Consider the following 15,861-nt stretch of genomic DNA (forward strand, 5'->3'; position numbering starts at 1 on the left):
CCGGGTGGGGGAAAACTACCGCGGGCCTCCTCCCTGATGTGGTGCTTCACCTGTTCCACTTGCCCCTTCCAGGCCTAGCATGCGGCCAGAGAACGGACCAAATACCACTGCCTTTCTCCAGCTGAGCTCCGACTTCTGGTTCCTGTAGAGAAAGCACAGCTCAACCCCACAATCCACGGTTACACACAACAATTCCAACCCACTAGGCCCACCACAATACAGTGCCTACTGTCCTCAGCAATACAGTAACCAATGCCAACAATACAATGCACAATGCGTCCTTCTACTCTGACCTGGCGCCTACCGTGTGCCGTAAAAGGGGAAGATGTCTAGGCCCTGCCCTAACTAGGGGCTTATCTGACTGAGGGCCTTGTGCCCCGTTTGGGGGTCGAGCCTCGTACCTGGGAGTGGGCCTAATGCCCCAAACCCTAACTAAGGGCCTTGTGTCCTGCTGTGGAGTGACGCTCCCTACTTGAATAGGTCTAAAGCCAGGGCCTTCCTAAGGACCTTGTGTCCTGCTTCTGGGGCTAAGCCCCCTTACCTACACAGTGGGCCTAAAGCCGAAGACTATTTGGCTAAGGGCCTTTTGCTCTGCTTCTGAGGCTGAGCCCCATACCTAAACTAGGTTGAATGCCTACAATGGCCCCCCTAGCTGTGGCACAGACCTAGTGCCTGAAGTGAAGCTCGGGCCTGGTGCCTGGAGGAAGATACTGCTGAGAAGAGGGGAAAGACATGTGCCAGGCACAGGCCCGGGAGAGGTGGTACACCAGGGGCCTTACCTGTTCTTGGGACACTTCTGGCTACCTCCGCGTAGGTCCTCTTCTGGCTTTCCAGGGATGGCCACCGGAACTCTTCTCTTCTTCCATGCGCCGCTGGGTCTTCAATGGACAGGTTAGCTCGCAGCTCTGACAAGGCCCCTCTGTCTTTGCTGTCGGTTGGACTCTTCTGGCGATGCGTCTCCACGAGGTCCTTCTTCCCTGAGCTCTGCCGTCCCTGGCCCCCCGAGCGCCGCCGCAGGCGTCTTAAACAGACGCAGGCGCATCGGTGCCTGATGACGTCAGCGCGCTGCTGCGTCATCACGCTTCCACCGCAAGCCTGAATTGGCTCGCAGCGGCGCTGTTGTCTAGATGGCTGGGCAGGGAGTGCCGATTGACTCCCCGACCCGGCGACCCTTTTTCACACTAGTCACTCTCACTCGGTCTGTGTGTGTATGTTAGAAATTTAGACTGTAAGCTCCAATGGGGCAAGGACTGATGTGGGTGAGTTCTATGTACAGCAATGCAGAATTATGTGTGAGTTACGAATGGTGTAGGGGGGGAGGTGTGTGTACAAGTGGTGTCTGGGTTGTGTTAGAGGGGAATGTATGTCTGAAACATGCTTTCTTCCCATGAAGAGGGAACTCCTGTCCCTAACACACTTTGTTTAATAGTTCATTTGGATGAAAGGAAAGTAGCAGATGTTTAGTTACTTGTATACATTTTTCAACATTAAAAGTAATTTTAAACGTAAAGTAATTTACAAAAATGGAAAAAAAAATGCAGCACAAATGCGTTTTTTGGGTTGTCAATTTTGCATTTTCCGATGGGACGAGCTGGGTAAATTTGAGGTGTTCCTTGCCGAGTAAGTGCTAAGGACATGAATGTGTCTGCTTGTGCATCCAAATGCAAAAATAAATTTTTATTATTTTTTGTGTGGGACGAGATTATTTAAATGAGACTAAGGGCTAGATTAACTAAACTGCGGGTTTGAAAAAGTGGAGATGTTGCCTATAGCAACCAATCAGATTCTAGCTGTCATTTATTTAGTGCATTCTACAAAATGACATCTAGAATCTGATTGGCTGCTATAGGCAACATCTCCACCTTTTCTTTTACTAAACTCGCAGTTTAGTAAATGTACCCCTAAGAGGTGAAAAGAGCGCCTTTAGGGGCTGTTCTCTGTTGTACAAGGGCCTTTTCCATTTGCAAAATGACTTGAATTTTATAAACACACAGGAGGTGCTAGCAATCAGTTGTCTTGTATTTTCTGTGGGACACCTGCACTAGGCAGCTATACTTGTATGGGAAAAGCATAGTTCCTCAAATGTCTTAAAAATATTCACACACATAAACGTGATGTATTAAATCTAGTACACTTGTCCTTTGATTCTTATGATTAATTTAAAACACACGCAAGGTGAAGCTGAGCAGTATTTTATAAGAAACACAGACTGCCTGAGTCATTAAGGAAAGTAAGGCAAAAAGGAAGAGTAACTTGCTCATGGACAAAACCATGTTACAATCCAAGGGGTGCAAATTAGTCTATTATTTTGCACGTAAGGAAAACACTGGCTGCCTTTCATGTAGCACACAAATACTTGATAGCTTTATTCTTACACTGAAATGTAAAGTTGATTTAGGACACGTCCTACCCCAACTATAAATCTGTCCCCACATTTTAAATTTACCTCCCCCTCCAATGCAACATGGTTTTGCCAAGGTTCAAAGTTACTCCTTTTTGTTTTTGCTTTACTTTCCTTAATGAATCAGGCCCAGAAATGTGAAATGAGTGAAGAAATGTCCTTTTACTGTGACCACCCAACGTATTTCCAGTCTGACCTGCAGTCCCTCAGTAGGCGCAGATTGATTTCCTGGGGGCAGTTTCCAACATCGGGAAGTTGGGGCACCTACGAATGTGCGCGTCGGTCAATCAGACGCAACTAAGCTGTGCACTTTTACTGGTTTGGAAACGACCCGTAGCTTTTTGTTACTTTTACAGTGCGTGTTCGTTATATACACTAAGTGACTCTCCAGAGACCTATAAAGAAGAAACGAAGAATAGCAAAATCCACCATATGAGGCAGTTTATTGCATTAATAAAAATAGTATGAACATAGATTGTTTTTCGGAGATAATCACATTAATACGTGACAAAGAAAAGCTGTATAAATTGAACAGAATAAAGCGATGATTTCATTGGGGATAATGGGAAATGCACATAATTCTGTTCTACCTGCATATCATAACCGAGACAGGTCCGCTATGCTCCATTCTTTGTATGTTGGCCTGCAAATAAACAAAGCTACAAAAGAAAGTAAACGTGCTGGCTCAATATTCAGGGAACGCTCCATAGTCCTTTCCATTATTATTTCTAGTAAAATAAAGCCTGGAGATTAAGTATATAGTTCAGTAAAGATAGAGGATTAGTGCGTTCTCATGTTTTATCCATATCCGTGCACTGCCAAATGTTTAGCTAGGGCTGTAACCTTCAATCTTGTTTAGCTGCGTCTCCTAAGACGTAGCTGAATTGCATGAGAGGAAGTTATTGGTGGGAAATTTGGTTATATTTGACTCTTTCCTAAAGGACAGTTGGCCTGTATGAAATAGGATTTGAATTTGCAAAGAGTCACCGAGTCTCAGTGCAACATTACAGCTTTGAACTCCGTCCAAAATCGACACAACTAAACTTTTGAGAGCAGGATGGAGCCGCACGTCAGGCCTGGTATTTCACATTATTATCTGTCTATTTCTTGGTGAGCAGGTTTAATCCTTCCTTCAAATGCTTGGGAAAGGTTGTTTCAACATGCAGCCACACAGCAGGGTAAGCTTTGGGAGAATAATTGCCCAATCTCTTTATATCACACTGTCAATCTGGGCATTTCTCCAAAGCAAACTCGACCTTTGGAAGTTTGAAATTAATTTCCCAGCAGATCCCGTTCCCACTTCAGCCCTGGTTGATACTGAGAAAGGATACACTATGCGGCAGGATGAATACTGGAACACAGCAGGTATCAGTATTTCCCTGTAGGGTTTAGACACAATATAGGAATAAGTAGTGTTATAGTAACCGTCAGCCAACGTTCCATATAGTAATGTATGTAATTAATTCAGATCGCGGCCCTTCCTTCTCCCAGGCTGGAGTGGTGAATTTGGGTTAATTGTACAATAATAAATTTAATTAACCATTTTGTCTGTGGTGCACTACAGGTCCCAGCACGTCTAGGATACCATTTGGTGTCTGGCCATGCTGGCGCTTGTAGTACTATCAATGCCAGCATGCCCGTGGCTGTCAGGGCATGCTGAGAGCTATAGTGCACCATGGAAAATTTAAATAAAACACAAACACACCATTTTATCCCTCTTTAGTGCTCACCTAGACCCACGTGGGCATCCTTGGCATTTGCTTCTTCAGTTCTCGATCCCAGTAGGACGAGTAGTTTAGGACGACAAAAGACCAGGGGCCTGATTCATTAAGGATCTTAACTTAAGAAACTTCTTATTTAAGTCTCCTGGACAAAACCATGTTACAATGCAAGGGGTGCAAATTAGTGTTTTGTTTTGCCCATAAGTTAAATACTGACTGTTTTTTCATGTAGCACACAAATATCAACTTTAAATTTCAGTGTACAAATAAGCTATCAAGTATTTGTGTGCTACATGAAAAAACAGGCAGTATTTAACTTATGTGCAAAACAGAATACTAATTTGCACCCCTTGCATTGTAACATGGTTTTGTCCAGGAGACTTAAATAAGAAGTTTCTTAAGTTAAGATTCTTAATGAATCAGGCCCCAGATAGTTAAGAGCTCCCGTCCCGAGAGAGCTCTTAGCGGTTCTACAGTCATATTGATAACCAGGGGATTTCCCATGACCTGAATGCAGAAGAAGAGGATCCCAGGGATGCCGACATGGATCTAGATGAGCAATAAAGAAGGTAAAAGGGGGATATCTAGGTTTTTTCTTTTATATCAAATAAAATTCTTTTTAAAATGGTGCATTTGTGTTTTATTTAAAATTTTCTCTGGTGCTCTACAGGTGCCAGTCGGACACCAAGTGCCACAATGCCCTAACAAGCCATGGGTATGGTGGTGCTTGTAGTACTAGTACTAGTGCCAGCATGCCCAAATATTTAATGTTGGCCCGGGCTTGCTGGGACCTGTAGTGGACCATGCACAAAATGGTTAATTAATGGTATGGTATAATTAACCTACACCCAGTGCACCAGGGGAGAGGGTATAGCCTTAGTGTTTTTAGCATGGGGATGGGGAATCCTAGGCTAGGGCTGGTTTGGCACTAAGGCAGGTGGACCTCGTGCTTCTTAAGCTTTTATTGTAGGGAGTCGCGCTTCTTTCTAATTATTATTATGTTTGTTTTATTTTTTGAATTCACTAGAAGATCCGTGCTGATCATCATCATCATCCCCACGAAATGGGGGTAAACAGATAAGATAAGAGGTGTAGACTGAGACATAAATTATTCTATTTCACATGTGCAGTTCTAACGAACGCTTATTTTTGTGTTTACAAGTCGGACTCTACATGACCCCCATAATGTACACAACTTATATCACTCATTTACTGCATATCAGGTATCCAGTATTTGACACATTTTAAGGATAACACGCCATATATGTGCTGTGTGGTAAAACGTGTAATTATCAGAGACAGTAAAAGTCACCTGGATATTAGAATCACCTCCCACCGGCAGCTATCTTTAAGGGATCAGGGAGTAAATGTATTAATGTCTGGATTCTTCAACTCCGGCGTGTTCAGCGTCTTCGGCGATTAAATTTAAAGCGGCGCTGCGTTGTAAAGGGAATAGTTAGAGGGTAGGCATACCATATATCTAAAAGACAAAATTGTAAATCTGGGGGTAAATGTATTAATGTCCGGATTCTTCAACTCCGGCGTGTTCAGCGTCTTCGGCGATTAAATTTAAAGCGGGAACCTTTACAAGGCAGCGCCGCTTTAAATTTAATCGCCGAAGACGCTGAACACGCCGGAGTTGAAGAATCCGGACATTAATACATTTACCCCCAGATTTACAATTTTGTCTTTTAGATATATGGTATGCCTACCCTTTAACTATTTGTTTGCTTAAGAATTTTATTACTATCTTTGTAGTGTGTGATTAGTGGGGTTAATATAGGAAAGTGATCACATGACTTAACCAACAGATTGATGCTGTTTTAGCCAGTGTCTATGTATTTACCAGTGTGGATTTGTGACCACTTTATATAGCATAATAACAGTTACACAAGCATGAAACAGGAGGGGGAAATTCTACCTGGAAACACAGCTACATGTGAACAGCATTCAACAATCACCTGATCCCTGATCTCTTTATCTCTAGATCTTTCAACCTGCTTGCCATCAGTGAAACTTATTTCAGAGAACACTACCTTTCCTGCTGCTCTCTCTTACGGGTGCTTGTCCTTCTTCTACACACCCAGACCAGGTGGCGTTGGTATATTTCTTTCCTCTGCTGCACTTTCCTGGTTCTTCCCCCTGAACCCTCCTTTTCTTTCTCCTCCTTTGAGGTACACTCTATCTGCCTCTTCCACCCCACCTACCTCCGTGTTGTCGTTATCTACCGTCCTCCTGATCCCGTCTATCAATTCTTTGATCACTTTACCACCTGACTTCCTCACTTTCTCTCTTTTGGCCTTTCCTCCCTAATCTTGGGGGACTTTAATATTCCTATAGACAATCCCTCAGAACTTGCTGCTTCCAAACTTCTCTCCTTCTCCTCCTCACTTCATCTTTCTTAATGGACCTCCTCTCTCTCCCATTGCAGTGACCACTCCCTTGATCTGGTCTTCTCACACCAATACTGTCTCTGACCTCTGCAATTCACCTTTCCCTCTCTCTGACCACCATCTAATATATTTTAGCATCTCTCCACCCTGTTCCCGTAGTGCAGAATGGATCTGGAGAAAGTCACACACTCATGCTGACTTCCTTCACTTCAAATTCATACTCACTTCTTGCAGTGCTGCCCTATCACTCACAAAACAATCCTTCCTTAATGCTCTCATTTCCTCCCAATCCTCCAACCCCTGTCACCATTTTGCCACCTCGATCTCCCTCCTCTCCCCTCCCCCACTCCCACTCCCTTCATCTCTGTCTGCTATTGGCTTTGCTATCCACTTCACCATCAAATTTGAGTCAATACAACAAGATATTTTATCCCATCAGTCCCTTTATGCCCCTCTGTCTCCCCCCTCCCTATCTACTTCGTCCTATTCCCACCCTCCTCTGTGGACACTATCTCCATCCCCTCCTCCCCACTTCCTAACCTATCCTCCTTCTTTTTCTTTACTCCGGTATGTAGAGATGAAGTCCACACCCTTCTCTCCTCCTCACCACCCTTCACCTGCCCACATGAACCCATCCCCTCCCACCTCCTCCACTCCCTCTCTCTTGAGACCTGCTCCCACCTTGCCCATCTCCTCAACCTGCCCCCCTCCTCCTTTAAACATGCTTTTGTCTCCCCTATACTCAATTGACCCTACCTCTCTCTAATTTTTCGCCGTATCTCCCTCCTTCCTTTTGCCACCTCCTTGAACGTGTTGTCTACAACTATCTCACCTCCTTTCTATCTTCACACTCACTCCTTGACCCACTCCAATACGATTTTTGCTCCATCCACTCCAATTAAACTGCCCTCACTAAGGTCACTAATGACCCTCTCTTCGCTAAATCTAAAGGACACTACTCCCTTCTTATCCTTCTCAACCTCACTTCTGCATTCGATACTATTGACCACTGCCTCCTTTTGCAAACTCTCAAATCTATAGGCTTCTGTAACACTGTCCTCTCCAGGTTATCCTCTTACCTCACCAACCGCTACTTCTCAGTCTCTACACATGACTCAAACCCCCCTCCCCTTCTTCCCTTACCTGTCGGAGGTCCCCAAGGTTCTTTTCTCCCTCCATACCTCCTCCCTTGGTGACCTCATCCACTTCTTTGGTCTCCAGTACCACCTCAATGCTGATGCTGTCCAATCTATCTTTTATCCACTGACATCTCCCTTTCCCTTATGTCTCGTGTCTCCAGCTGTCTTTTGGCCATCTCATCTTGGATGTCCCAGCACTTTCTTAAACTTGTTATTTATAAGACTGAACTAATCATCTTCCTCCCTGCCAGGGCTCTTCCCCCCTTTCTATCTCTGCTAATAACATTACCCTCCTCTCTGTCCCTCAAGTCCAATGCCTTGGGATCATCCTTGACTCCTCTCTCTCCTTCAAACCTCACATTCTGTCCTTCTCAAAATCCTGCTGCTTCCATTCATCTCCAGAACATATCCAAGATAAACCCTTTCTCTCCATTGAAGCCACCAAATCTCTTATTCACTCATTTGTAATCTCTCGCCTTGTCTACTATAACCTTCTTCTCTCTGACCTACCTGACTCTAACCTTGCTCCTCTTAAGTCTATCCTCAATGCTGCTGCCTGCTTTATTTTTCTCTCCCGCCGCTCTATCTCTGATGTCCCTCCCTGGCTCCCTGTGGCCTACAGAATTTAATTTAGACTCCTCACCCTCACCTTCAAAGCTCTCAATCAATCCCCTCCCCCCTTACATCTCCAGCCTCATCTCTTCCTTGCTGCCCCTCCGCTCTGCCAATGACCGCCGCCTCACTACTTCACTGATTACTTCTTCTCAGTCTCACCTCCCAGGCTTTGTCCGGGCTGATCTCCATCTGTGGAACAATCGCCCACGTCCTATCAGGTTAGCTTCTACTCTCAAAGGCTTGAAGCGTGTCCTTAAGACTCATTATTCATGCCTATTAGTCTTCCTCCTAACTCTTGTCTCGGCTTTTACCCCATTACTCCAATCGATACCATGCTATTTGTCTCTACCTTTCCTTTAGGATGTAAGCTCTCACGAGCAGGGCCCTCTTTCCTTGTGTTTTCCATCTACTATTCCATCACCCTGTGTACTTTTTAGCCTGCTCTCCTAGCCCTGTTTTCTTGAGCTCAGGCCTACTTCACGCTGGTCACTACCATCACTTTCACTCACTGTCCCATAAATAATTTGATCTGCATTAAAGTCTTATCTTTATATTTGTTTATTCATAATGTCTGGTCTTTATATTTTGTTCTTCATGCAATGTGTTATGGATCACTGCCTTCTGTACATGTCATGTACGGAGCTGCGGTGGTGCCTTATAAATAAAATATAATAATAATAGTGAATGATATCCTCCTTATTGTAGAATACGACAATACTAAGAGCTCAGAGCTCTGGGACCTCATGCTTGCAGTACATTATTCCCATGATAATGCCACTTTTCTTTAGAAATTGTAAATTGCTGTATTACTTTTAGCCTTTCTTCTCTAAACCGACATTCCCTGCTCCCTTTCTGTACATTGCTCCTTATTGATTCCATGGAATTTGGAGTTGTTGAGTGTTAACCGAATTCACTGGGGTCTCTGGTTATACTAATGTCTCTTTTCATGTCTATTCTATAGTAATTCAAGAAATCTGAGTGCTATTTACACGGCTACAAGTTTATTCTTTAAGGCAAACCTATCATTGCAATATAACCTTTCCCCCCAAATAGCCCAGCTTCAGTTTTGCACTGTAAATCCCATTAGCTTCCTGTTCTTTGAAACAGACATTTTTGTACGTGTATTATTTTCTGTTAATTGGCACAGTGTGTGTCCCCCACTTACATCCTGCAGCGTTTACGTCTCCTCTTAGAGCTCCCCTAAGCCCCCTAAGCGGCTCTCTACAGTGAAGTGCACTAGGAACATCTGAATCTGGACAGTTTCCCAGATGCTGAAGACAAAAGCGACGCTTAGAATGGGGCAGCTAAGTAGGTACAATTGCGGCTCTACCCCTCTCCAGGACCTTCCTTGTGTATTTACTCCCATTGCTGCTAAACTTTGTACAATGGCTGAACAAAACATAACTAGAAATCTTTTTTTGGGGGGACAATTAAAGAGCTCTGTGGGTGGTTGTTGTATTGCATGATAGCGACACGTCCCCCAGGTAACGTATAAGATTCTGCTATTCAGCAATATGTTTCCCATCCCGTCTCATGAACACAGAATCCTCAGTATTGCTCCACTAATCTCTCTCTCGCTTTAATGTTTAAGGTGTTGAAGAAAATCTCGAAATATATCCAGGAGCAGAATGAGAAGATCTACGCTCCCAGGGGCCTCTTAATTACTGATCCAGTTGAGCGTGGAATGCGTGTTGTATCCTTTAAGATAATATTTATTTATATGCACTACATTGGGTAAAACCTTATCAGAGTATTTCTGTTGTATTCAGGAAGTTCAATATATTTATTTGACAGTATTTCAATTGTTAAGTAACAAAATCTCCCCTGTAACATTATTTCTGACATCATAATGGAAGTGTGTACAGGAACCCTGATCATTACAGAATTGTAATTGTCTCCTTATTTATGTATGAACTCTGAGTGAACCTTTACTGCGTTCTCGTTTTGTCGTTATGATTCAGTCTCATACAAGGAGGCGGATGTGAAAATTCAGTATCTCTTCTCAGGGCCATCTTAACAACATTACGGGCCCCCGGGCAAAGCAGTGCATCGGGGCCCCTATAATATATATATATATATATATATATATATATCTGTCTATAATATAAATGCTTAGTGGCGTGTGTTAGTCTGTTTGTGTGTGTGTGTGTGTGTGTGTGTGTGTGTGGAAAAAATAAAACCAAGCTGCAGCGCCACCTGCTGGGCGGAGTTATACACTGACCTACTAAATTCTTAGTGTGTGTGGAAAAAAAATTCAGAAAGGGCTGAAATTTTGTATACTAAGATGTTTTGTTTTTAATTTGTTAATTTAATTTGTTAATTGTTAAAAGTGTTTATAAAGATTTTAAAAAAATATATATATATTTCTTGAAGGAGAAGTGACAGTTGGGAGTGGTTGGTGGTTGCCGGGGTGACAATGGGGAGTGGTTGGTGGTTGCCGGGGGTGACAGTGGGGAGTGGTTGGTGGTTGTCAGGGGTGACAGAGTGAGAGGAGTGTGATACTCAGGACCGCTGAGAGAGATCCCTGTGTCTGGATAGACATCTGGATAGATGTGGCGATGAAAATGAAGGATGAGGTGATGGAGAAGAATGATGAGGTGGTGACATGTGGACAAAACCACGTTAAAAAAGGGCGCTTACGTCGGGAAGTAACGCTCTTCCCCTGAGGAGGCCTGGGCTAGGCCCAAATGCATGTCAAGAACCTTTTTAACACCTTAAGTAGCTTGATTTGACTAGAATGCATGAGTATCATGCACGGGTTAACTTGTGTATATATATATATATATATATATATATATATATATATATATATATATATATATATATATATGCCCCGATGCACTGCTTTTTTTAAATGTACTTGCTCAGTGACCCTTGAAGTTTTTCTTTCGCAGGATTTTCTTTTTTGCAGGATTATTTATTCTTATTAAGAGTCTTGCCTATGGGGCTCCAGGGCACCTGCCCATCGTGCCCAATGGAAAAGATGACCCTGTCTCTTCTATTGTTTCAATTATGAACACGTTCTGCAGTTAAATATGTGATTTCACTACATGCTTATCAGCCTTATGCTCAACGTGTTCACATACAGGGATCAGATTGGTACACATTTCCTCCACCTCTCTTGTACATGTTATTTGTTATGCAGTTTAGACAATGAGGGCGGTTTCCTTCCAGGTACTGAAAATGCCATTGGTAGTATTGCTGTGAAATACTCCAATCCACAAGGTATCGCCTCTCTAACATTTAAAGGGGTTGTCCAAAATGAGATGACTACACTTTATTGTCTGGTACACGCCCTCTTCCAGCTTTTACTAAATACAGTGCTTGGTCATTTTGTGCTTTTCAGCCACGTATCTATATCATCAGGCACCGTTGTTTATAGTCCTTACCCCCTGGGATACAACACACCACTGCTCTGCATACAGGACATGGATACGAATGGAAAGCAGATTTTTATCTTATAAATCAAACTCGCCTACTCTCCCAGAATACCTGGGACCCTCCCAAATTTTAAGGAGCTCTCCCAGGAGAGGGGGCCACCCTCCCGGATCCTGCACCATTTTCTACGGGAGTGGGCGTGGCGGAACTTTGAAGTCGCGATTCGGTCTGAATTGCCTCTTCCTGGTCCTGCCTCTTGTATGAGCGTTGATGCCAATATAATTTTTACCTAGCGGAGAGCGTGATAATGAATGGGCCACACCCCTGGTATAGGCAATAAATTTATGTTAATTGAGGGCGGAAGCCCCTTTGAAGTGGTACCGCCATGCAGTTTTGAAAAATGTAACTTTAATAGTGCAACGCTATTAAAAGCCTAATCGCTGTACAGAGTTATTGTACACTGTGACACTAATCCCAAAACTACCCACAATTTAATGTAATAGGTTGTTTCTCAGGAGAAACTGAACTTGTTCCAGGACGTAGACTGACGTCATAACTCCTATTGACGCTCAGAAGATTGCTATGGTGTAAAACAGTGATTATAAAAGACACTATACACACAGCAAATGTAACACGTTTAGTTCTATGTTACTTGTTGAAATATACTGATTAATGTGCAATTATATGTACTGTACTCTTCAATTTTATCTCCCCTGCTAACTAAAGTTAGAGTTCCTGGTTGGATTCGAGTCTGACGTAAATACAAACGGTCTGGTTCAGGGAGTATGTACATGGAAGTACGATGACCGTATTTGCCTTGACCTTTACATTAAAGATTGAAATCTCCATATACGAGGACCGGTGCAGCAGCGGAAGCAGCAGCAGCGGCAGTTCCAGCAGCACCAGCTGCGGTGGAGGTGGCGGGGTGGCGAGCCGCGCCCGATGACTGGCAGAGAGTCCCTGCGGGGACCTGTACTGCCGAGACGACGGCCTTTCTGAGATACGGAGACTGAGATATCAAAGCACAAGGTTTTAATTCTAGGCTATGAGGACATCGTTACCATAGCACCTCTAGATAGGAAATAATCTGATATAAATGTTGCCACTAACTCACATCAATTACGGAACAAATTAATTAAGAAAGAGAACATATTTTATCTACAAACGATACAGACGCTGCTGTAATGGCAACTTTATAACATGTGCTGTCCATAAGATCATCATGTCCTCTCTGGATCGTGCCATTAAACAGATTGATGTTCTGGTCTCTACACATTTTCTGATCAACCAAATATACATGATGCAGTAACTGTTTAGCAAGAAAAGGAAACAAACTCTTCAAAACTGCTATCATTGTCCCCAAACCAAGTAATAAATAGGAACTTTTTTTGTCAATCGAACATTCTTTTCCATCAAAACCAGGATATGCACTTAACCCGAAGCGCTGGAATGCTGTAGATTTCATGTGACTGTGTTCCAGCTAAATATATATCCTGGGTATAAAACATAATGTCGACAGTACCTTCAAAGTTAATTTCAAGACCATAGTTCCATGAGCACTGCAAAGCTACTGATAGTCTGATTTATAAAGTCAACCAGACATTCATAAACAGAATCTTAGACACGGCAGTATGGTGTTAGGTACTTTAATAGATAACGTTTGACTTCCTGTAACATAACATTGAACCTCATCATATGGTATTGCCTTAATTATTAATGTAACAAAAAAAATAGAATTGCATATATCAAGTTTAAAAACAATAGTGTAGATAGTTGTTTTTTTTTATCTTGCAAAGAACACAGCAAAGTTTTGGTGTTGGGTTCAGATATGATGATTAAGTATCCAGAGGTTAAATGGATATTTCTACCTTGACCAAACGTAATTTCAATGAAAATGAACTTTTCTTAATGCATTTCCCCCTTCTCTGCGATTAGCCTGATGCAGATATCTCTAGTAACTTGTAATGGCCAACATGGCTTCCCTTGATTGGCAGGAGAATCCGTTAACCAGGTCCAGTCATTTGAAACGCAACACCCTCAACATCGCCCACTAGGTTTGAGAGTTCCAGCATGGAAAGCTGATCATGGGATTTTCAAAACTGGTGATGTATTTGGTATGATCCAACCGATTGTCTGTCCCCTGGAAAACATTGGGGACAAGGTATTGCCCATTTACAAACATAATGTTGGATTGAGTTTGCTCAAGGCAGAGTTCTCCTTTAAATCCATGTGCTATTTCTACAGCTATAATCTTATTTATTGTTCTGGTTTTTAGCAAAAAAAAAGGCCAATCTACTGTCAGATTCTGGAGAGAGAGCCTAATATTTTCTCTATGCTCAAGCTCAATATAGCCATTTCCATTTCATAGTCTGCTAGTGCCTCATTCAATAACACAAAGGAGAGCACAGCACACCCACCACACCATAACGACGATACAAACGTGCACTTTACAATGCATCAATAATGATCATTATATACATGTTCTCTCTTATTGCTACACTATACTTTTATTCCACTCCTATCTTATGTTATTAGACCACTCAATGTAACAAACTCTAGGTACAAATGCATCTCTTTCTAACTTCAATTGATGTTTATCTCTGTTGCTCTGGAAGAAATAAGAAATTGAAGAGTCAATACTGTTCACTCTTCAATTTTGCCTTAAACGATAGACAATGATGAGTATTGACTTCCCTAAGGCATGTAATCATTGAATAGACTGTCACAAAACGATGCTAAATTATAGTGCCAGTCAATCAAATTTAGATCCAAATTTATTTTTTGGCTGTGGAAGAAGTAGATTTATAAAGCTATTTGATTAAGCTATCCCAAATGTTAGACAACTGTAGTAATATTGTAATTACCTGTCTTACATGATCTCAGCAGTGCTATATTACTGTAACATTTTATGGTTCGGTGTAATGTACTGGTTTATATGATATAAGTACATCTTTTTAGTTTTGGCTGTGCCTTCCACATATTCTTCTCATCGGAATAAATTAGTTTATAAATCTTCACTCCCAAAAACTGGTGACAGGCAAGAAACTTCACTACATGATTGGTAATATTGTCACTTATACAATATACTTATCACTTATACAATATGTATCATGACTGCTGGTGCCTTTCACACCTTAACAAACAGGGTTTGGAATCTTTTGTTATTAATGCCAGAAGGCTGAACATAATTTAAAAACTCCAGTATTTATTTTCAATTATTAAAACACAGTGGGCCTGATTCATTAAGGCATGCAAAACCAAATGCAAAAACAATGTATTGTCTGTTTTATTTTAAACGCACATATCTACCGGGTATACGCACGTCCGTATTCAAAAAGTAGCGGATGTAAAGATTGGTGGTAATCGTTTTTACGATTACCACTATTCCGACATGGAGAAGCCCTACAAAGAAAAATCTGACTGACTGACTTACCTTCAACCCGACACTGGAGATCTCCGATGGTAGCACCAAGCTGACAGCAAGTGATTCCAATTGAACAAGTGTTCGGCACTGCAGAGTGATGTCATCGCATTGTCTCTAGAAATTTAAAGTGCCAATGTGGGGACCTCTAAGGTTAAGTGTTTAAACACTTAACCCGACATTGTCGCTTTAAATTTCTATTGACAGACGTCATGATGACGTCAGCCTGCAGTGCCGAACACTTGTCCAATCGGAATCACTTGCTGTCAGCATGGTGCTTTCATCGGAGATGTCCAGCGTCGGGTTGGAGGTAAGTCTGTTTATTTTCCAATAGTTTTTTCATAAATTCAGACTTTCTTTGTAGGGCTCCTCCATGTCGAAATACTGGTAATAGGTAAAGCGTACCCAACCCGTAAAGATACATCTGTTTTTGAATATGGCTCTGTCCTCTATGCTCTAACAGACAATACACTGCAGGATGCATCCAATATAAAGTCCCTAAAGAATGCACAGAAACAAAAATCTATTTAATGTCACCTGTTAATAAAATAGTAGTTAATATCAAAGCATTAAAAGATAATTTTTTTTTATATAATGCATTTATGAGGATGTAATTAATATCTACTGTACATAAATTGCATTTTTACAGTTGCTCCTGATTGAAAACCATATTGTAGCATGCTTACATCACATACTAATAAATGTATTTCGTGGAAAACAAAACAAACAAAAAAAAACACTTTCTTTTATTTTTTAATGTTTTGTCATTAATGACTATGGGCCTGATTCATTA

At 42.0% G+C, this 15,861-nt stretch overlaps 1 protein-coding gene across 2 annotated transcripts in view; it reads left to right on the plus strand.

Moving 5' to 3' along the window:
- GOLGA7B (golgin A7 family member B) overlaps nt 1–12,909 on the plus strand; it is a 245,674-nt gene extending 232,765 nt beyond the window's left edge. For both annotated transcript variants that reach the window (XM_075215939.1, XM_075215938.1), the window contains 2 exons: nt 9,861–9,962; nt 12,483–12,909. In XM_075215939.1, coding sequence (XP_075072040.1) covers nt 9,861–9,962; nt 12,483–12,593 — 213 coding nt within the window. In that variant the 3' untranslated portion in view covers nt 12,594–12,909. The remainder of the gene's footprint in view (nt 1–9,860; nt 9,963–12,482) is intronic.
- Nucleotides 12,910–15,861: the final 2,952 nt, after the last annotated feature.

This window comes from Mixophyes fleayi, chromosome 6 (assembly GCF_038048845.1).
Source record: "Mixophyes fleayi isolate aMixFle1 chromosome 6, aMixFle1.hap1, whole genome shotgun sequence".
NCBI classification, from domain to species: domain Eukaryota; kingdom Metazoa; phylum Chordata; class Amphibia; order Anura; family Limnodynastidae; genus Mixophyes; species Mixophyes fleayi.